The sequence below is a fragment of the Brienomyrus brachyistius genome, chromosome 14, assembly GCF_023856365.1.
Source record: "Brienomyrus brachyistius isolate T26 chromosome 14, BBRACH_0.4, whole genome shotgun sequence".
Taxonomy (NCBI): domain Eukaryota; kingdom Metazoa; phylum Chordata; class Actinopteri; order Osteoglossiformes; family Mormyridae; genus Brienomyrus; species Brienomyrus brachyistius.
The window spans coordinates 21,288,892-21,311,680 of record NC_064546.1 but is presented as its reverse complement, the minus strand read 5'-3'; the positions used below and the strand labels follow the sequence as shown (position 1 = coordinate 21,311,680).

Below are 22,789 nucleotides of genomic sequence, written 5' to 3'. Positions count from 1 at the left end.
ACTATATATTGTGGGAGCTCTAATGCAGAAGTTGCGTCCGTAAGATATTACGCGTAGGTTAGGTATTACGGTATCTGTGTTGCGTGCTGCGCTCTAAACCTTAAGCTCCAAAGTGCATCGCAAGGCAAACAGGGTAATGGTGAACTGTTTAAATCCACAGTATATGATAAGCACTTATACGGTGATTAAGCAAGAAATGCCGGATCCAGCTAACATCGACATTGGTGTTTCAATGGAAGGCGAATTACTTTTCTTTGTGAATGGGAAAAAGGTACGGTAGGATTACTTTATTTCGAAAATTTAAACAGAAAATTATATATTACATGCGTATACTTGTACTTTATATATTCAATAAAAACCAGAAAAGTAAATCCCGTATTGCCATCTCAGCTCAAAATATAAATGCGGATATAATTATGCATGTAAGTATTTTATTACAATACGTATGCAAATCACACTTCGATTTGCTAAAATTAGTAAATTGGTAGGCTAATTAGTTTGTCAGTGTACTGATACACATATTGTAGTTCCATTCCTTCCATTCACTTATGCTTCTTGGGATCGCAGTTATTAGTGTAAAAAGGTTATTAAACGTTTATTCACAAACTACTAAACGGTACTGTGTACCTGTCTGTTCATTATTTTCACCGACAAAACAACCATCTTGCTGAGTGCAGATAAAAATGTGAAAATCTATTTATAATTAATTTTTTGAAAGTATTGTTTTTCCTTGTTTCACGTTATTTTTCAGATTGTGGAACGCAATGCAGAGCCAGAGATGACGCTCCTGACGTACCTCCGGACAAAATGTATCCTTACTGTGTGTGTCACATACAGAGTATGCACATTCTAGTCCAAATAATTTGTTCAGGTCATGGACCTGACGTGGAATATACTGTATTTCCGTTTTTAGATTATATATTTTTAACAATACATGTATACTAACGTGTTACAGATAATGATTTGATGAAAATATGATGTAAAACGTTTATTTGTTTGTTTCGTTATTTTTTTTCAGACAAAGTTATGATCCACGGCTGAATATCTGTGCATTGTGTGAATTGTGCAGTAGTAATATTCCAAATATCATTTAATTCCAAAGCTTTTCACACAGATTTGATTTAATCTTTTTTTTTTTTTTTTTTGGGGGGGGGGGGTGTATTTCCAGCTGACCAATCCTGCTGCATTGTACTATATTCAGGTTGATGATTGAGTGCAGGGCTGTGGGTTCAATTCCTGCCCTTGTCTCTGTATGTGTAATTTCTGTGTTCTCCAAATGCTTGTTTAGATTTCTACCTGCACTGAGAAACTCATGCTTACGAAAACTAATGTGTCTAATTTGCCTGTATTATGTTTCACTTGCACAGATGGACAAATGGATTGTGCAGACACTCTGTTTACACAAGTTCTTGTTTATAAAAATGTTTGCGATTTGTCAGTAATGACCCAATGACTTTTTTCCATTAGGCAAGCTCTGCTTTATATTGTGAGGTCGCTGTTACTTACAGAAGTAAAGCGTGAAAGTAAAGTTTTTCTGTCACTTGATCCTTAATATTATTCTACTCAGTGGGACTGACTGGGACCAAGCTGGGGTGTGCGGAAGGGGGATGTGGGGCCTGCACTGTGATGATCTCCAGGTTCAACCCACACCTGAACAGAATCCTGTATCCTGTTCTAGACATAAAAACACAAAAGTACCTTCAATGATTCGGTGGTGGGCTTGACCAGTGCTTTGAGTCTGGTGAATAAAAGCAAATGGAAAATTTGGTATTTTATAATAAGTATGGTGTTGCTTTTGACACAGGGTTATTATATCATTAGAAATTATTTACCAATGTGTTAAACACGTTGAATCTAGGTCACTGCAGAGGAACAAAGTTCGAGAGTTTCAATGTGATGTGATACAGAGTGTGACAAAGTAATTTTTTTAATGCCATGGCAACAGAATGTGTTGTTTCTAGGGAATTTTATTTATGTATAAACCCAGAGGTTTACCCATCCCCGTAACTGCATAGATGCTAGATAATATGTAGCATGCCCCTCTAAAATGAGGGTGACACATGATTCTTTGCAAATACCTGTGGGTCAGAGGTTTCGAATGAGTTTCTTACCCATTATATTGGAACTGCCTCAGTATTTGATATCAGAGTGCAGTCTGCTGTTTGGTCAGGCAGGTCCTGGTTGCAGGCCTTTATGAAATACTTTCAGTCACCATGCAGTCAATGCCTGCTTGGCTCCAGTCTGCTCGCTGCATCACAGTGCTGTCACCACTGTGGAGGGAATTGGCAGCGTGGCCACCCAAGTACACCCAGTACAGGTAAACACATGTATGCCTGTGTCCTATCGCATCTTACAGCAATTCCGATCAGATACTGAAGAAATCTGGTTTGCCTTTTTCCCTTGTTTTGTTTAATAAATTAAAAATATCAAAGCTGGGGAAAAAATCATAGCTCTTCCAGCAAGAAAAGGTTATAGATTGCATCTTTACAAGACTCATTTCATGTTAACCATATTATGCTTTAAAAAAAGAATTTGGTTGTATTCTATACAATCTTAGTCTAATACAATAAATCCTCAGGGACTCCCAGACAGGCCACATTTGTGTTCCCTTCCAGCTCCCAGCACATATGTACCAGTTATTTGGTATTCTCCATTACTTAAATATTTGCTTCAGGTGTGTTGGGTTCCTGTGGACTCAGTTGAGAAAGAAACACTGCAATGGCGTAATCTCTGGACTGGAGCTATGTGTAAATTAATGTAATGTAAATTCATTTACGAAAAAAAATTCCACTTTTCCACCCAGGAGCGGATTGCCAAGGTCCATGGCTCACAATGTGGATTTTGCACACCAGGAATCGTCATGTCCATGTACGCCCTGTTGAGGAACAGACCTCAGCCTTCCAAACTAGACATTGAGGAGGCATTTCAAGGTAACATTTACAAGCACACCCTGATTTTCCCAAGCTCAATACGCCCCTAGGTCAACAAGGGAGGGGTTTCACTTTGACCAATCGCAGTATTCTTTGTAAAACGTTGCCCCTGCTGTACAGAGATGCATATTCTTCCTGTTTCTGTGTGAGTTTACTCTGAAAATGACTTATGCGCCTCATGCTCATTTTTGTTACATTTCTTACCAACGCGCCACCCTGTATATAACTTGTGGAGCTCATGCAAAAATCTTGTCCTCAATAACTCAAATAAATTACTTAAAATGTAAAGTGCAGGAACTATAATTAGCTATTGAATAGTATTGTACTTAGCTTTGACATTGCAAAGTTATGCTATGTATCTTCTTATACATAAAGACGAAACTTTGACTGTCATTCCACCTAACTATGATCAGTACTATTAAAAATATCAAACACACCCCCCACAAAAGTTTATGCCTATGCTAATTTTTCACAGGTAATTTGTGCCGTTGTACTGGATATAGGCCAATACTGGAGGGGTACAAGACGTTTGCCATTGTAAGTATGGACCCTATTAGATATCACAATTGTAGTTAATCTGTATTTATTTCACTGCAAGGTGACACAATCTTTGTAGATGTTTAATTGGCAGTACTGACATTATAACTTAGGTCTGTATGGTGGAGGCCTGTATCTGTTTTATTAGGTGTTACACTTTATGGCTTTTTGGCTGTTGTTAAAATGCTTACCCAGTTGGTACTGTAGTGTTAAAGGATAGGACCATGAAATCTGTTAGCTATTGTACCTGGAATGCTTATTCTGTTGTATAGGCTTATATTAAAGTGAGGTACTCAACCTGAATTGCTCCAGTGAAATTTATCCAAGTATATAATTGGCTACAAAATCTGTAAGCTCCTTCGGGTGAAGGCATCAGGTAAATCATTGTATGTAACTGAACGACTGGTGTTCTGCTCTTTTAAAAACCTGCAGGACGGTGGCTGCTGTGGAAGAAAAGGAAAAGAGAATGATTGCTGCATGAACAGAGAAGCCAAAGATGTTAGAAATAAGCGATTAATTGCCATTGTTGACACACCACAACGAAATGTGTCCTCTGCATTTAACCCATATGTGACATAGCAGGGGGCAGCTAATTCAGCACCCAGAGACTAGTATTTGGGGGTGGTACCTTGCTCAGGGTACCTCAGTGGTGTCTTGCTAGGGAGGGATTCAGACCTTTAACCATTTCAGTTCCAACTGCACGTCACTAAGCATTAAGCCACCACTGTTAATGTGAGATCTCAATTTCCTTGAAGATGCACCTTGTTTCTAGGCCAGCATAGAGTTGTCATTACCTTGGCTTTCATGTTGTGACGTCGCAGTTATCTGACCAGTGAAAACATTCAAGCTTGAAGAGAAGTTGTACTTTTCATGATATGTCTGGCAATCCTGCAGACCAACTAAGCGTGTTGCATAACTAGTCGGAAGTGAACAGAAGTTGACTTATGTGTCGTAACACTGGTGCCAGCCTGTTATGACACCGACATCAAGGAGCCAAACATAATATTTAAAGAGCTGTGTGTGTCACCATTTCATATTGGAAGGGCAACTTCTCACAATGCTTTTGCATATTCAACCCCAACGTTCACACAGATTTTACATTCACATTTGACGTATGCATGGCATGTTGTATACATGACATTGCGGAGTATATGTAACTTAATCGGTTTTATTGAGTAAATACATTAAATAACAATACATTCTTTAGTTCTGATTCAGTACTTACCCATTCTTTCTTTTAAAATGTTTCTGTAATAATAGAGTGAAAACCACATTAGGTTAAATCTGTATGATTATTAGTAGCAGTAGTAATAAAAATAGTATAACTAGAATAATAGTAATAATTTCTCTGCATTGACAGTAAAGATTAATAGGTATTATATTTAAAAGTTTGATTATTTAAACTTTCTGCTGTTGCCATCCTTCTGAGTAATGTGGAATTATTACTAATTGCAGGGAGGTTCTGTCTCACAGCTGTATGACCCCTCTGAGTTCAAGCCTTTGGACCCAACGCAGGAGGTCATATTTCCTCCTGAGCTTTCAGTATGTGCATATATATATATATATATATATTCCGCATTTCTCCATTGTTTATGACACAGTTATCCGCCTGTTCTAACTGCAGCTTTCCGTAACATTCTAGCCTCTACATTTTAATTGGTATAGTTCTGTAACTTTGGCTGGTCGTATAACAGTGACTTTTTTCACAAAATATTGCTCTGGTAATCTGCAGTTTTTTTTTAGTATTAATATCAGTATTAGAATGTTAAAATGTACTTATAGTGTAACAAAATTATTATGGTATATTTTTTTGTTACTTATTTTTGCTCAGTAGCCATGTTCTATCAATTAATCACAGTCAGTGGAAACGGAGCGCAGAATATGCATTGCTGTGGTGTTTTTCTTGCAGCGCTTAGCCAAACAGGAAAATAAGAAACTGCAATTTAAAGGCGAGCGAGTGGTATGGATCCAACCCAGCTGCCTGACAGAGCTGCTGGACCTGAAGGCGAAATACCCAGAAGCAAAGCTGGTTGTGGGCAATACAGAAGTTGGTAAGTTACCGCCTTTAGGGAGGGATGGACATACTGATAGGTAAAATTCAAGGTAAAGGCAGTCTATGCTTATGGCAAACATGTTGAATCACAAAAGAAGACCTCTGGAATGCTTACCTTGAAACAGTGACCGCACTGCTGAATCAGATCGTTATGGCTTTCAGGTTTGAGCAAAATGTTTTTGCTTTATACTTATTGTAAATAAGGAAATCCATAAGGAAGGAGTTCATTAGTTTACTTCTGAAGTACCTTCATTTATTAATTTACATTTATTTAATTTTGTGAGAACTAAGGTGGAGCAATCAATGCAGGTGGGAATTGGCTTCAGATTGTAGATGGATTTAATCTTAGAAAAAACCTTCACTATAGTACAGTATACCATTACCAAGTGAACTAGCTTTTGTCAGCATAAAAATAGAAATTACAAATAATAAATTGTTGATTTGACAAAAAAGAAACACATTCGCCAAGAAAATTGTCGATAAGTGGTAATATTACAATGTTATTTTGTCTCCGATGTTTATAATATTGTCTAAATTATTACACCATTTTTAAGGTATTGAAATGAAATTCAAGAATATGCTGTATCCTGTGATACTCGCTCCTGCCGTCATCCCTGAGCTCACCGTTGTCCAACATACGAGAAATGGTCAGGCCGTCCCTGCATCTGTTATGATGGTTGTAGAATGAAGATTAGATTAAATACACATACAACTTAATCCTTCATCTGGGTGACTTCCAGTCAATCATTTCGGCATGAATTCAAACTGAACATTATCTGTTGTTTCAACTTTCAGTTAAAAAAATAAGACTATATGCAGAGTAAAATTAGCAAAAGACGTTCCGGAATCACCAGGACATATAGATTTGTATTATTTTCAGATGCACATGTCTATATAGTCAAACATGTGAAGATCAATTAGCCTACATGTGTGTAAGATCGTATACTGTATGGGTCTTTCTGATGCTTTAATGTATTAACATGCTAATTATAACACAATAAAAAGTGAAGCTTATGTGTCAAGGGATCTTATTTGGTGCGGCCTGTACCCTCACCCAACTGGAAGAGGTGCTTCGCAGCTCTGTAGACGACCTCCTGCCTTACCAGACGGAAGTTCTTCATGCCATACTGGAGCAGCTACGGTGGTTCGCCGGACGGCAAATTCGAAACGTGGCGGTGAGGTTGAATAACATGGCGACTGGTTGCATAACTGCCGGCATCATTTCCTGTTTTACAGGTGGCAGTGATATTTGTAACATTAATTTGATTTAGTATCTATGGTTAACCTATTGTCCTATTGTTTACAGGCTATAGGGGGCAATATAATGACAGCCAGTCCCATCTCTGATCTCAGCCCTGTGTTCATGGCAGCCGGCTGTAAGCTAACAGTCGTATCTAAAGGTAAATAGTGCTTCTGCATGAACTCTCTTAGGCAAATGCACTTGTACCGCTCTCAGAAGAAAGGGTAAAAATGTGTACCTTTGCGTGTCACTGGGACTGTACCCTCAAGGGTCTACCAATTGTACCCTTAGCTGTAGGTAATTGTACCTTTTAAGGTACAGACAGGTGCCGACTTTCAGGAACATTTATTTACCATTGATGATACAGTAATGTTGTTTTTACCTTTGGGATGATGTTCTTCAGAGTCTGTAGTCCATCAACTAGAAGGTTCATGTGGAATCAGTAGTTACTGTACTGACTGATGCAACATCACTGATGAGTTATGGCATTTCACATGAGAGAATGTGATATTATGTAGTCAAAAGGAACCTTTTGATAATCGTTAAGTAATCTTTACATTTTACACATCATAACCCTATAGCCATAGCAAAGACATTGAAAATGTAGCTATAATGTTTTATATGTGATGCTACTGTGTTAAACTGGAGCTTGAAAAATATGGGGGGGGGGTCAACTGTAAAAATATATTAAGTTAATAATAATATAAGTTCACCTAGACCTGAGATGTATGGAATGATCTGCTCCAGGAGGGAAACGAGTCCTACAGATGGATGACCAATTTTTCCCAAGATACCGAAAAACAGCCTTAAAACCGGAAGAGATTCTGTTATCCATTGAAATTCCTTACACAAGGAAAGTACGCAGAATTTTTTGTTGCAATTTTCAAATAGCTGATTATCAGTTCATCTACTGTGAGATATTGAATGATATGAAATGTGTCCCCAGCCCAATGCACCTTTGCATGTCTCAGCAGAGGTCCTCTGTGTCTTGCAGCCCCTTTACATATGAATCGATCTAGGGATTCCCAGGGACTCAGGTCACTTTTTGCATTACAGGGTCAGTACTTCTCGGCATTTAAGCAATCCCTACGCCGTGAGGATGACATCGCCATTGTGACCTGTGGCATGAATGTCATTTTTGAGGAGGAGACAAACACCGTCAGGCACCTCCAGCTCAGCTATGGAGGAATGGCACCCACCACCATCCTGGCCAAGGAGACCTGCAAGATGCTAATTGGGAGGTTAGGGATTTATCTATAAGGATACCAATACATGCCATGTGATGGGCTGGCACCCCATCCTGGGTCGTTCCTTGCCATACACCTGTAGCCTCCGAGATAGGCTGCAGACCTCCTATGACCCTGATTAAGACAATTGATTACAGAAAATGGTTGGATGGATGGATGGATGGATGGATGGATGGATGGATGGATGGATGGATACAAATACTGAATGAATGGGTAGATACCAATATTGGATGGATAGATGGATACCGATAATAGATGGATGGATGGATGGTATCTCGATACAATGAAAAAAAAAGAATTTTTATAAAGCATTGGTTTTACCTCTGAAATATGGCTTTAAATGTGCCTATTTTATTAACTGTATCTTTAAATTGTAATTTAATGAACGTACCCTCTGATGGACTGGACATTCTACCCAGTAGTGATATTCAATTAAATACATATTTTTTCTACAGGAAGTGGAATGAGAATCTCCTTGAGGAAGCCTGCAGCCTCTTATCCAAGGAGATGACCCTTGACCCCTCAGCCCCTGGTGGTTCTGTCACCTACAGACGCACACTGACCATCAGCCTCTTTTTCAAGTTCTTCCTCACCGTCCAGCGTAAGCTGGCAGGAGACTTAAAGGGGCAGGTAATGAAAGGCCACATGCAAAGGAGGCGAACAGCAGTTGTCTTAAAAACATTTATCAGATCACCAAGAAAAATACCATTAAAAGAGTTTTGTGATGATTACTCAGAAAAGGTACAGGTACGTGTAGCATTAAGCAATAAACAACAGCAGACATCAAAACAAGTTAAAATAGAAATATTGGGCCAACTTATAGTGTGTTTTATCCTCCCATTCATTGTCCAGGACTACAGTTTTATAATCAGATACTGAAATAAAGCCTATGCCATGATTCTTCTCATATAGGGGATTATTTTGGAAGATGTCCGACCAGACTACGTCAGTGCCACTGAGCTTTTCCACAAAGAGTTTCCCTCCTGTTCTCAGGTCTACCAGGTAGGTGGCCATCGTTTCCTGTACATGCAGCGATAAAGTGCGTACAGCACACGTGTGTCGCAAAGTTCTCTTAGTTAACAGAGGTACAATGCAGACTCTTCTCCCTTGTCTGATACTCGCCCTTCGCATGTCTTTGTAACACACACATTTATCTTGGAAATAAAAGCCTAGCCAACAATTATTTACAGAATACATTCACTACTCAGCCTGAGCCTAATAAACCCCACAAAACTTTTTTTCTTACCCTCATAAACTTTGCTAGAAACAAAATAGACCAGATATGCATGTGTATCGCTCTATCCAGTCTAAATTTTGCACCACATTACCTGCAAAAAAGACCTGAAAACACCAGAATTTCTTGCAATTTAATAGTACCAAGTGGATATGAAATCATATGGACGGAAGTGGTACAGCATTTATTTTCATTCTGAAATATCACCACGAATTGAAACCAACCTGCAGGTCAAACACAGATTAGTGTCATGCACTTACCCTGTTCTGAGAAATGAGGGGCAATATTTGTTTATATGTGCTGAGGTAATGAGTATTAAATCAAATGTTATTGTCCCAGGCAGTGCCCCCAGGGCAGAATGAAGAGGATGTCGTAGGTCGACCCATCATGCACCTCTCTGCCCTGAAACAAGCCACTGGTGAGGCAGTGTACTGTGATGACATCCCACACTACAAGAATGAGCTTTTCCTGGCGCTGGTCACCAGCACCACAGCACACGGCCAGATTCTGTAAGTGTGTGGATGATTCTTCTTTGAGTCCTTAAGTTGGCTGCTAAGAAATATTCTGCTACAATTGTTACTTGGCTGTGTTGCCATCAGGTCCATTGACTCCGAAGAGGCCATGTCATCACCTGGCGTCGTCACCTTCCTCACTGCTAAGGACATCCCTGGTAGCAACCTGACAGGACATGCAGTTTATGATGAGACAGTTCTGGCTGATGGGATGGTAATTATAGCGACCGTGGTGGTGTATTGATTAGAGATTGAGGGAAATCATCTGAATAAGCAACCATTTACCGGCTGTACTGATGAGAGAATGCTGGATGGTTTTGTCGGAAGCATTGTCTGAGTACTGCTCCTGAAGAACCATAATTCAATGCTTGTATTTCTAGATGCTTAAACATTTGTGCTGTATGTACAGTAGTCTGCATGTTACCATTCACACACACCTGTAGAAGTCAAAGGTGGGGGATCCTTCTTTGTAGAATCTGTGTCTGGTCTTTCTATAATCTTCCAGATAAGATTAACTAACGAACTTTCTTCTTAGCTCAAGACATTATTTGTGCCCTTACAGTGACTGTAGCAATGTGTACTATTGTAGCTTTTCAAGTATTTTTCAAGTGACCTTTACTGCAGGCATAGAAATTGATGATTTACTAAGTGGTGTCCAGATAGCCTCCTCCTAGCTTGGCACAGTTTCAGCATAGAAGCTGAGCACTGCCAGACAAATAGGCAGTGTAGCTGATGCAGCCGCACTGGGGCCCGAAGAAGGGGGGCCACACGGAGGGAGGGGCAATAAAAAGTTGAAGCAAGAAGTGAAGCTATCTTTCATTAACCATTGTGCAACTTGTTATGACACCTAACGACCTGTCAACAGTATTACTGGTACGGTCAGGATTTTGAGCGTAAAACACACCACTGTAAAAATTATGTAAATGATGTAAAAAAGGTGACATGCCTATTATTGAATCACATATGTGGGAGAATTACAGTTTGGAAGAGAATCCGAAATAAGGAGAGAAATGCATTCAATTATATACCGAAAATTGATATCATAATTGAGTACAGCTCTTTTTTTCTGTTCTCGGAGTGGGAAGTTGTGTAAATTTGATTGTGTGCATGGACAAGTCCCTAGAAATGATGAGGGGAGTCCCCTATAAAATCTTGCACTGGGGCCCAGTGGATGCCACTGGCATGGCTATTTTACCCATTGATGTATTAAACCCAATACTGCAGTGTAACTGGCATGAACTTTGCCTCTTTTCCCAAAGGTCACATGTGTCGGACACATAGTGGGGGCCATTGTTGCTGATACACAGGCCCATGCTCAAAGAGCTGCAAAGTCAGTGAAGATCTTCTACAAAGAGCTGAAGCCTATCGTCACAATTCAGGTTAGTAACAGTGCACCAACAAAATTGTTTTCGCTGCAATCTGGATTAAATCTGGAACATGCCATTCTACTAAGTTTAACCCAACCTTTGGCATTTAGCCCTTTAGTGTGGATTTAGAATTCATGGTAAACATTGCAGTATATAAATTTTTATTAAGGACTTTGCAGACAAACAATGTATTTATTATAACTTCTTATTGAGTATATCAGGGGAATTACAGCACAGATTCCTTCTCATTCAGTGCTTTATTTATGCACTAAACATAAATCAAGGCAGTGACCTTTGACTACCATTTTACCATATTTTTCATTTCTTTTACACAATACATTATGCTTTCAGTTTTTGCAGTATTTTTGCATCTGTGCACTTTATGTTGCTTTGCAGCTGTGTTTAAACAGATTTCCCATGGGACCAATAAAGCAGATCTTATCTTACAAGCGCATATAAAATCCACACTTATTGTGCTTTAACAAATAAGCAGAATAATCGAGTATATCACAAAAATGTGATTTTACTTTAAGCATATTTCCAGAAGAAGAATGTCCAATTTTTGTTTTTTTCCCCCTAATGCAGGAGGCAATTGAATGTAAATCATTTTATCAACCAGTGAGATCAATTAAGAAAGGGAACCTCAAGGAAGGATTTAAAGAGGCAGATCTCATTCTGGAAGGTGTGAAATCCATTGGGTTCATTTCTGGTTATTTTTAATGATTATTTCAGGATTATTTTAGATATGCAGTATGTCCCTAAGCATCTAACATTTATCTTGTTGTTTTAATTGCTATAATTTAAATAAATAAAGGGCATCAAATAATGAAACATCTGAAGTATACGAGAATAAAAGGTAACACTGAATGGCAGATCTATAACAATCTATCAACACATTCAGATCACATTATAATGCATTCATAAAGATAAATAAAAATATAAACATCACTATACATATTTATAAATAGGCATAACCCATTATAGCCATGTTTATTATGCATTATGAATGCTTTATGAAGCTCTCATGCATAATGCACTGTAGATCCCATCATATTGCAGTACTTAATTCTTATACCAAACATTATAATGCATTAGGTATCTATAGAGCATTATAGATGAAGTATTATAATCATCACTATAATGCTTTATGACTTTCTAAAGAAATTGAGGTAATGTTTTAATAATTCTTATGCCGACCATTATAATACATTACGAAGGCATCTGTAGTGCATTATAGGGGAGAGCTTCATTGGAGCTTATGAAGTATTATAATCAACACTATAATGCCTTATGACTTTCAATAGAAGATGCTGCAATATGCTTTATTCATTCTTATGCCAGCCATTGTAATGCATTATGGAGGTACTATATCTATAATGCATTATATATAACATCTTCTAGTAAAGTGTTACTGAATAAGCTCTTGAAGATTCACAAGCTCTTCTTGCTGGTTATACTGTATGCTTACATGCCGTCTGCTCTTGCTGTGCAGGAGAGATACATATTGGGGGACAGGAGCATTTTTACCTGGAGGCCAACTGCTCTCTGGCTCTTCCCAGAGGAGAGGATGGGGAAATGGAGCTGTTTGTCTCAACACAATCTGCTACCAAGACTCAGGTATGTAGGTCACCATGGAAATAGCACTTTTGGTGTGTAATGGATATAATGACAGATGATCACAAAAAGGGGAAAACGAATGAAAAAATAGATGGATAAATTGATAAATCCTTGAATGTAAACATTTACGTACATGAATCATTTTTCCCATGACTGCCCAGGATTTCTGGTTTTTGTTTAACCTCAGGGTTTAATTATTAATTGCAAGTGTCTAAATGCAAGCTTACTGTAAACCTTGCAGAATATTTACGCCCAAGTACAGGGATTTTCCTCACACACAGGCACTTAATTACTGAATAATCAAATGCTGTACAATTATTTGCTATTAAGTCTCGTATGTCTACTAATTTACTTTCAGAGCATTCCAGTGTTTTATTTATTAATCCCTTTAGTTGCATATTTCTTTCTCCTTTTTTTTTTTAAATCTTGGTGGATATTATCAGCAACTTGTTGCCAAGGTGCTGGGAGTCCCAGCCAATCGGATCGTCTGCAGAGTGAAAAGGATGGGGGGCAGCTTTGGAGGGAAGGAGTCTAGGAGCACACTGCTTTCAACAGTGGTGGCGCTAGCGGCTCATAAGTAGGTATCTCCTACTGTACGTCATTACCTTTATTTGAAAAAGCAACTTTACCTTATTGTACTACAGTGATCCCCCGCTATATCTCGGTTCAGCTATCGCGCACCCGCTATATCACAGATTTTTCCCCGACGCATCACAGTTCTTTGCGATGTGTGTATATACATATACATTACATATAATTATAATAATAATAATAATAATGATTTTGCTGTTGTGGACTAACCTGCCCAGCCAGCATTTATCTTACGAGGATTTGCATGCATGTTTTTCCCACCCAGATTAAAAACCCCTGTCCGCTGCATGCTGGACCGAGACGAAGACATGCTTATCACTGGGGGCCGTCACCCATTCCTGGGACGCTATAAGGTGTGAGACCAGGCCTGAAATCATGTAGTGCTGCTCATCTATCAGCTTCCATCTTTGCTTCAGTAATTTAACTGCAGTGATTTATTCAAATATTATCAGATGCCCATATTATGGACAAAAAAAACATACAATGGCAAAGTACTTCCTTGTGAAATTTCGGCGAGCTAATTGTTATCATTTTCTCTTGAGGTCGGCTTCATGAAGACCGGTAAAGTAATTGCCCTGGAAGTGACATATTACTGCAACGCAGGGAATTCTACGGATCTGTCACTATCAGTGCGTGTTTTTAACGTTTTTGAAAGATATGAAATAAGGCTGAATCTTACCCTTTCAAGAAACACATGTAATATCTGCTGTATCTCTATCCATCATTGCATATTTTCCGTTATTAATAATCATAAGATCTTTAAAATATTTGTGATTTTAAATATATTTGCGTAGGGATACGTTTGACATAACAAATCATGCATTGCTTTTTTTTTAGATTTTGGAAAGGGCTCTGTTTCACATGGAGAACTGCTACAATATTCCTCATATCCATGGAACAGGATATATGTGCCGGACGAACTTGCCCTCCAACACCGCATTCCGTGGGTTCGGGGGACCCCAGGGCATGATGGTAGCTGAGAGCTGGATATGTGATGTGGCGATGGCCTGTGGCCTACCTGCTGAGGAAGTGCGTAATGACAGTAATGTCCTTTGTGACTAAGCTTGTGATTTCAGAAAATACCACCATTCTGAATGTTTAGACTGAGTCCTTTCGTCACTTTGCGAATGAATCAAATTGTTTTGCAGACTCACTTCAGATTTATGTGACAGACCAAAGTACATGGCACTGGGATCATGTTACTTTGAGAAACACTTGAGAAATCACAATCGCAACTTGGATTACATCAAGTCAAGTCAAGTGGCTTTTATTGTCGTTTCAACCATATGCAGTAATACAGTACATAGTGAAAGGAGACAGCGTTCCTCCAGGACCATGGTGCTACATATAACACTACATCAACACAGGACTAGTGCAAGTGTGTAAAAAGGGCAGGCATTGCAAAAACAGTGAGACACGAAACAGTGCAATAGAAGATATAGAAGAGATGATAGTAGGTAAGACAGGCTAAGTGTAAAGTGTACATCCTCATTGCAAAATGAACAATGGCCACAAAATAAAAAATATGTGTGTTTTCAACAGAGCCAGATAATTATTTTAGGGTTCAGTGAATATTCTACTAAGATTTGCTTTTGTTTTATTTTATTAAGTTAAGACCGAAATGCAACACTTCAAATGTTATCCAACCCTGTATGTTTTCTATAGAAGCACTAACAGATCTGTTGAAAGAATTCCTCTAATAATACCTCAGATAATGAGACCAAAATAAATTATGCATCTAAGCATCTAAATATGATGTCATCCCATTGTGGCCACAAAAATCACCAAATGGTTCCTGCACAACCTGCATTATTCTCCGAAAGTCTGCATTTTCCCAGACGGAACAGCATGAAACTGTCCGCGGTTGACAGTAAATTTAAATGAATGTCTATTATTTGCAGGTTCGGAAACTGAACCTTTATGAAGAGGGAGATCTAACACCTTTCAATCAGCATCTGGAGCAATTTACTATCAGCCGCTGCTGGGAAGAGTGCCTGGTCCTCGCAAAGTATCACTGTCGTAGGACACAAATAGAGCAGTTTAACAGGTCAGGACTGGAGAAATAATTTTTTTTCTGAAAAGCATTTGATGGACAAAGGCTGTATATTGTACATGTGAATTATAGGAATATTCTCCTCTTTCCGGAGATTACAATGGTAGTATATTAACATTTACATTTTACATAATTACCAGGCACTTTTGTTAAAATCGACGTACAAGTGAGGGAAATAGCACATTACAAATGCACTTGCTGTCAAGGGATCAAGTAGGCATGAGTGTAGCTAGGCTGAGATTCTGATGAATGCCCATGTACACATACACGGAAAGAGTCGTCATAGATTTCTTATGGGTTTCCAGACAACATCGCTGGAAGAAAAGAGGGATTTCTGTAATACCCACCAAGTTTGGAATTAGCTTCACCGCTATTTTCCTCAATCAGGTAAATATCCTTTGTGTCCCGAGTTTACATCTAATCAGCTGAACTATTCACCTCTAGTCCGACTCACTCTGTCTCCAGAAAGCTCTCTCTGACTCACAGAGGTGGCAATTTCAGGTCCAGAAAGTCAAAATCCAGACCATGGTTTACTTTCGACTAACTGTGACTCTTTCAACTGTGACTCTTTATGCTCAACTGGTTGGTTGAAAGTAAATCATGGTCTGGATTTTGACTTTCTGGACCTGAAATTGTCACCTCTGCTGATTCACAACAGTGAGGCTGTGTTGTCGGTATGGTACCATCTAATCCTTGTAAGGGGGAAAATATGAGCTATTTCAGATTTTACAAAACTACTTTAAAACTCAAAGGCTCCTGTGCTCGGATAATTAGTCCAATTCGTCTTGTGCTTTTACTGATATGTTTCTTTGATTGAAAGACTCATCCAGCTGATTCACATTAACATTAGTGAAACATGCATGGTTATAGGAGACTGACCAATCAGCACACAGCAAGTGAAATCCTGGTCATTTTCATTGATTGGTAGTTTACAAACGCTGTCCATAGCTCATAGTGTCCCTACTGACATGGACACGAAATTGTTCTAATCTTCTTCATGTTCTTCTAGGCAGGAGCCCTGGTCCACATATACACCGATGGCTCCGTCCTCGTAACACATGGTGGCACTGAGATGGGGCAGGGACTACACACCAAAATGGTCCAGGTGCGTGTATTGCCCTGAGGTAGATCTTCTGCAGTGATAGCAGCTATAATGGTATTGAACAAACGGTCTGTATATAAAATGTAAAATATGGAATAATGTATTAGAAAAATGACTATGTTGTGCTGTGCTATACTGCAAGCAGTAGTAAAAGTACAGATTTGAAAAGTACAATGTGGAGCATAACAAAAAAGAATTCCTTTGTAATGGTTTACATACAGTTTTAGTTAAGGTATGATATATACCTTTATAGTCACTGTACCTCAAACAATGAAATGCCATTTAGTAGCACCAGTAGTACCAATCAGTAGCACAGCATATATAACATGCATAAAGCAAGGCAATAAATGTAGACACATGTATAGACATAGAAACTTGCAATATACAAAGGAGTATAAAAGCAGAATTATATGTACAGTATTTGTGGAACAGTGAAAAATGGTACCAGTGCAATAAAGAGGCGCAAATAGCAGAATGAATAATGTTTGCAGCTATCTGACATGTTGCACTGTTACCATTTTGCACTCTTTCACAAATACTGTACAAATATTTCAGGTTTTAATATTGTGATATATGTAAATTGTTGATAAGTGAAAGCAGCTGTGGATGAAAATCATCTAACGGCTATATTTCCTGTTCAGGTGGCTAGTCGGGCCCTGGGCATCCCAGACTCTATGATCCACATCACAGAGACCAGCACTAATACTGTGCCCAACACCAGTCCCACTGCAGCATCAGTCTCCTCAGATCTCAATGGCATGGCCATCTATGTAAGAGAGCAGCAGCCTGCAAATTTACTGATTCAGGGGTGACTGAGTTAAACATAAAAAGTCATAATCACAGAGAACTCAACTGGTTGGTTGAAACAAAATCTTGGTCTGGATTTGTACTCTCTGGACCTGAAATGTCCACCTCTGTTAAATGAAATAAAGGAATATTATCTTAAACCATAAACTTATACCAAACTGTTATATCTCTGATTATATTTTGATGACAAACACCCTGCAAGACAGATTGTAATAAGGAGATAAGGTTATGAGCAATATGAGGGAAGAACTGTGCAATAAATTATTTCTTTTACGTTTCCAGAATGCCTGCCAGACTTTGATCCAGCGTCTAGAACCCTACAGAACCAAGAACCCTCAGGGTACCTGGAAAGATTGGGTCAGAACTTTTCCTGCCAAACACCCATTAGGAGCACATATTTGCTAGTTCTGTATATATTGTCTGTGTTGTGTAAGCATGTGACATGCATGCCAATACTAACTGTACTTTTTAATTCTTTCCGTTACAGGTGACAGCAGCATATCTAGACAGAGTCAATTTATCAGCAAATGGCTTTTACAAGTAAATTACATTTCATACAATATCTATCTTCAGGTTTTGAGATACCTAAATGAGAAATGTCATTGCTTGGACGTTTTTGGATCTTCTTTATTTCAAACCAGGACACCTGATTTGGGTTATAACTTCGAGACCAATCAAGGACGGCCATTCAACTACTTCAGCTATGGTGTGGCTTGTTCAGAAGTTGAAATCGATTGTCTAACTGGAGATCACAAGGTAGCACTGAACACATTGAAATTGATTTCCCATAATGCCATAAACCAGACCTTCCCAATATTTTTTTTCCTAAGGATTAAATTCTATCAGCAACACAAAGCCAAGGGCCACTGCATACGATAATGTCCTGTAAATGCTGCTTTAAGGCAACAGGGTACGTATTGGTGCTCACCACGGTAACTACTGTAAAAATGAAGAGACAAATCCATCCATCCATCCATCCATCCATCCATCAATTATTTCCCGCTTGATCCGAGGTCGGGTCGCAGGGGCAGCAGTCTCAGTAGGGAAACCCAGACTTCCCTCTCCCCGGCCACTTTATCTAGCTCCTCCATGGTGTTCCCAGGCCAGCCGAGAGATATAGTCCCTCCAGCATGTCCTAGGTCTTCCCCGGGGCCTCCTTCCATGTCCGGGACATGCCCGGAACACCTCACCAGAGAGGTGTCCAGGAGGCATCCTAATTAGATGCCCGAACCACCTCATCTGGCTCCTCCCAATGCGGAGGAGCAGCGGCTCTACTCTGAGTCCCTCCTGAATGACCCAGCCCAGCCACCCTGCGGAGGAAACTCATTTCAGTTGCTTGCTCTCACGATCTCGTTCTTTCGGTCACTACCCACAACTTGTGACCATAGGTGAGGGTCGGAACATAGATCGACTGGTAAATCGAGAGCTTTGCCTTTTGGCTCAGCTCTTTCTTCACCATGTCAGACCGATGCAGCGCCCACATCACTGCTGACGCCGCACCGATCCGCCTGTCGATCTCCCGTTCCATCGTTCTCTCACTTCACCTACAAAAAGCCTAAGCCTAATCCCGAGGTCACCAAATCAGACACCCTCAATGCCTTGGCTGCTCCTAGAAATTCTATCCATGAAAACTATAAACAGAATCGATGACAGATGGACCCAGATCCAACCCTGATGGAGTCCAACCCTAACCGGAAATAAGTCCAACTTATTGCCGCCCATGTGATAAACCCAATGTACAGGCGCCCAGCGAGGGGGCAATAAGTATGCCCACCCCCGCTCAGCGCCTCTCCCCACGGGCAACTCCAGAGTGGAAAAGGGTCCAACCCCCCTCAAGGAGACTGGCTCCAGAACCCAAGCCGTGAATCGAGGTGAGCCCAACTATATCTAGCCGGAACTTCACAACTTCGCGCACCAGCTCAGGCTCCTTCCCCATCAGAGAGGTGATGTTCTATGTCCCTAGAGCTAGTTTCTGCAGCCGAGGATCGGACCACCAAGGTCCCCGCCTTCGGCCGCTGCCCAACTCACATTGCACCCGACCCCTGGGCCCCTCCTACAGGTGGTGAGCCCATTGGAGGGCTGTGCCCGACCAGGCCCCATGGGTGCAGGCCTGGCCACCAGACGTTCGCCATCGAGCCCCACCCCCAGGCTTGGCTCCAAGTGGGGGGTCCAGTGACCCGCGTTCCAGCAAGGGAAACCGTGGATCCAATATTTTTCTCTTCATTAAGGGTTGGACTCTGAGCCGCACTTCGTCTAGTTCCTCACCCAGGACCTGTTTGCCTTGGGTGACCCTACCAGGGACATAGAGCCCTGGGCAGCTTAGGTCCTGGATCACTGGAACACGCAAAGCCCTCGACCACGATAAGATGTCGGCTCCAGGAGAGGAAGAGACAAATCCAGATTTTTAATTAATAAAATAATGCAAAATGTTATTCCTTCTGTCATAATGTCATTTAAAATGTGTAGAATATTTATATTTTCACATTTCTATTACTTTTTCATAACATAAAAATTACAGTAGTTGATAACTCATGATGATATGGAACCGTATTCCTTCCAGAACCTTCACACCACCATCGTCATGGATGTTGGCAAGAGTCTGAACCCAGCTATTGATATTGGGCAGGTATGGATCTCTTTGCAGCATTTAGTTCCTTCCTAAACTAACATTAATGCTATGTGAACGCGATATAGAGAGGATAAAATGGCAGAGCCATGTGGTCTACACAGGTGGAAGGAGCGTTCATGCAGGGGGTGGGTCTCTTTACCCTGGAAGAGCTTCGCTACTCCCCCCAGGGCATCCTTCTCACTCGTGGGCCAGGCATGTACAAAATTCCAGCCTTCAGTGATATTCCCACGGAGTTCAAGGTGTCTCTCCTCAGGGATGCCCCCAATGAAAAGGCCATTTTCTCTTCGAAGGTAAGACGCAAGAGTCTTTCAGCTTACTTCAGGGACCTACGTATGATTGACATGACAGGACTTTTTAGGGCCAGGTGCTCAAATTGAGAGGGGTGCATTGCTTGAGGTAAATTTTACTGACCGGTGTGGGTCCTTCTCAGTAAATTTCATTAACCGGTGGGGGGGTCCCTCCAATAAATTTTGCCTGCCGGGGCAAAATTTGTATGATTATCTGGTATTGTCTTATTAAATTGGTGCACTTTGAACCTGAAATAGGGCACCTTCAATTGTTCCGGTAAAAGGGGCAGATGCTCAGGCACCCCCAGACCCCCACTCCTCCTGCACATGTATACTGCGATTACTGCAGTGTACTCTGCAAACTTCTCGCTATGCAAAGTATTTATCTGCAAATGCTCTTCAATTTCTGCAACTAGATTATAAATGTCCCATCTCTGTTCAGCTGTGGAATTTTCTGTCTTGCCTGTGTTCTTGCTGGTGTTTTTGTGGAATATTGCTGACTCACTATTGTAATTGTCGTATAATAAAAATTAGCTTTGTCATTATTATCTTCATTATGTGATCCTTACCAGGACAAACAGCTGGAAGTTGGATGGATGGATGGATTCTCAACCTCGTACTTCTGTGTCTCATTTCAGGCTGTAGGGGAACCACCACTCTTTCTGGCAGCCTCCGTTTTTTACGCCATTAAGGATGCCATCACTGCCGCTAGGGCAGAGTCAGGACTCAATGGCCCTTTTCGACTGGACAGTCCTGCCAGTGCAGAAAGGATACGAGTTGCCTGTGAAGACAAGTTCATCAAAATGGTATGTCATTGTGCGCATATTTATAACACAGTTCCATATTTAGCAGCATAATTAACGTAGCACAGCCAACATAATTCAGAAGCGGTCATCTTTATTATTGCTTAATATCGTTCTCATTGTTGCAGACAATGCAAATGGTTTGTAAAAAAATTACATACATTACACTTTTACGCTTTGTCCATTTCTGTAACTGGAGGGTAACGTAAGTAATACAGGCTAAAAAAACAATTCCTCTATTGATTACTGAATTCAATTAATCATTAAATTATACAGGTGCAGGCACAGATTACTTACCCATGTTCTTAATCATTATGTTGCTTGCCGACCTCATTATACCTTGCGGTGTATGTTGAGCATTCCAGATAAATTCAGTGTCAAAGATTAAAAACTCCCGTTATCAATGGAAAAAATACATTTCATTTGTCATTTTCTCATAGTTGCTTAGATGTGCATTACTCAAATTACACAGAATTATACAAAACCTGTTTGAATGTTTTGCTTTTCATTGTGAAGATTGTAATGCTGAGGTTAAACGAGTTCATGGTGTAATGCTGTCTGTTTTAGTGTCCCCCTCCAGAGGCAGGGACCTTCCGTCCATGGGCAGTGCAGGTGTGAAGACCAGATATGAAGAAGTTCAGCTGGGTCTCAGACAACATGCAGTGTCAGCTTGGCTATAACTGGTGTTGTAACAGCACTAAATGCATTAAGGAAAAAAAAGAAAACATGCTGCATCATAATAATCAAATTAATAATTTGCTAACATAATTACGGAAGAAGTTAACGTTTATTTTTAACCTACATATGTTGAAGAACTGATTGATAATCGATCACTTGAATGATAGAAATGCTCCATTCATCCTCAAATGACTTAACCTGTCAGCTGGCATGGGGGGATAGAGCGAATCCCAGGATGTACAGGGCAGGGGACACCCTGGACGAGATGCCACTCCGTTGCAGGGTTCAAACACATTTGCACATACTATGGGCAATTTAGAGATGCCAATTAATCGACTGTATAACTGCAAAAATACTATAGAACAAGAATAAAATGACACATGGCTCTTCTTAACTTTTATTTCACTGAGATCAATAAATTTACTGTCGCAGTGTTTCCCAACATGGTACTTAGGGACCCCCAGGCAGTCCAAGTCTGGTATTTTAAGGGTCACCTGCAGCCTGTCCTATATAGTATAGGGTATGAGGTCGGGACTCACCCTGGATCCCAGTCCATTGCAGGGCACATACACACATGGGTCACACTCACACACACATGGGTCATTTAGCCAAACTGCATGAGTAAACTGAAATAACTAGAGGAAATCCTGTGTAACATAGGGAGAACACACACACACACACACACGGTGGAGGTAGGAAGATATATGGGCAAGAAAGACATTTTCTGTATAATTTCAAGAATATGACCTACTTCTAACAGTTGGCTAGCTTAATAAGTTTTTTATTTTATTTTTTAATGAACCTTCACTGCCAAGCTTTTGTGTACACATTTCTCTTGTGTGTGTCTGTAAAATTTAAAATTCCCACAATGTTTCATTAGTTTTGTCCACAGCCTGTATGTGTTACTATTTATGCCATAATATGGTTTTTGAAGGTGACTAACAAGGAGTGTATGAAGTAACTAAATCACAATTACAAGAACTGCTACAAAGTTGAATTTTATTAGGTTGAATTGTATCATTATATCTTCATCTCTTTTATGTAAAAAAAAGTGGTTTATATGCAAGTTCTCAAAGCATCATAAAGCAACTTACATAGAGTT

At 40.0% G+C, this 22,789-nt stretch overlaps 1 protein-coding gene across 2 annotated transcripts; it reads left to right on the top strand.

Moving 5' to 3' along the window:
• Positions 1–48: 48 nt before the first annotated feature.
• Positions 49–22,689, top strand: LOC125707700 (xanthine dehydrogenase/oxidase-like). Of its 2 annotated transcripts, XM_048974975.1 has the most exons (36): positions 53–271; positions 752–809; positions 1,568–1,664; positions 2,209–2,317; positions 2,804–2,930; positions 3,406–3,467; positions 3,900–3,965; positions 4,923–5,009; positions 5,377–5,518; positions 6,075–6,167; positions 6,544–6,695; positions 6,827–6,920; positions 7,508–7,617; positions 7,817–8,001; positions 8,463–8,637; positions 8,920–9,009; positions 9,581–9,750; positions 9,841–9,967; positions 11,013–11,132; positions 11,706–11,802; positions 12,613–12,737; positions 13,181–13,314; positions 13,594–13,681; positions 13,871–13,957; positions 14,166–14,357; positions 15,230–15,375; positions 15,687–15,768; positions 16,391–16,486; positions 17,125–17,253; positions 17,573–17,647; positions 17,778–17,830; positions 17,932–18,046; positions 19,851–19,916; positions 20,021–20,209; positions 20,845–21,012; positions 21,577–22,689. In XM_048974975.1, exons 1-36 carry the CDS (start codon positions 137–139, stop codon positions 21,625–21,627), a joined length of 4,092 nt encoding a protein of 1,363 aa, XP_048830932.1. In that variant the 5' UTR covers positions 53–136; the 3' UTR covers positions 21,628–22,689. The 2 variants fall into 2 exon arrangements, 1 of the variants encoding a protein (XP_048830932.1); XR_007382346.1 differs by lacking the exon at positions 21,577–22,689 and having other exon boundaries at positions 49–271; positions 20,002–20,209; positions 20,845–20,984.
• The last annotated feature ends 100 nt before the right edge of the window (positions 22,690–22,789 follow it).

Coding starts and splice junctions, on each gene's coding strand:
- LOC125707700 (XM_048974975.1), top strand. CDS start 137: ATGGTGAACTGTTTAAATCCACAGTATATGATAAGCACTTATACGGTG. Junction 1,665..2,208: donor CCACACCTGAACAGAATCCT/GTATCCTGTTCT, acceptor AAATACTTTCAG/TCACCATGCAGTCAATGCCT. Junction 13,315..13,593: donor GTGGCGCTAGCGGCTCATAA/GTAGGTATCTCC, acceptor TTTCCCACCCAG/ATTAAAAACCCCTGTCCGCT.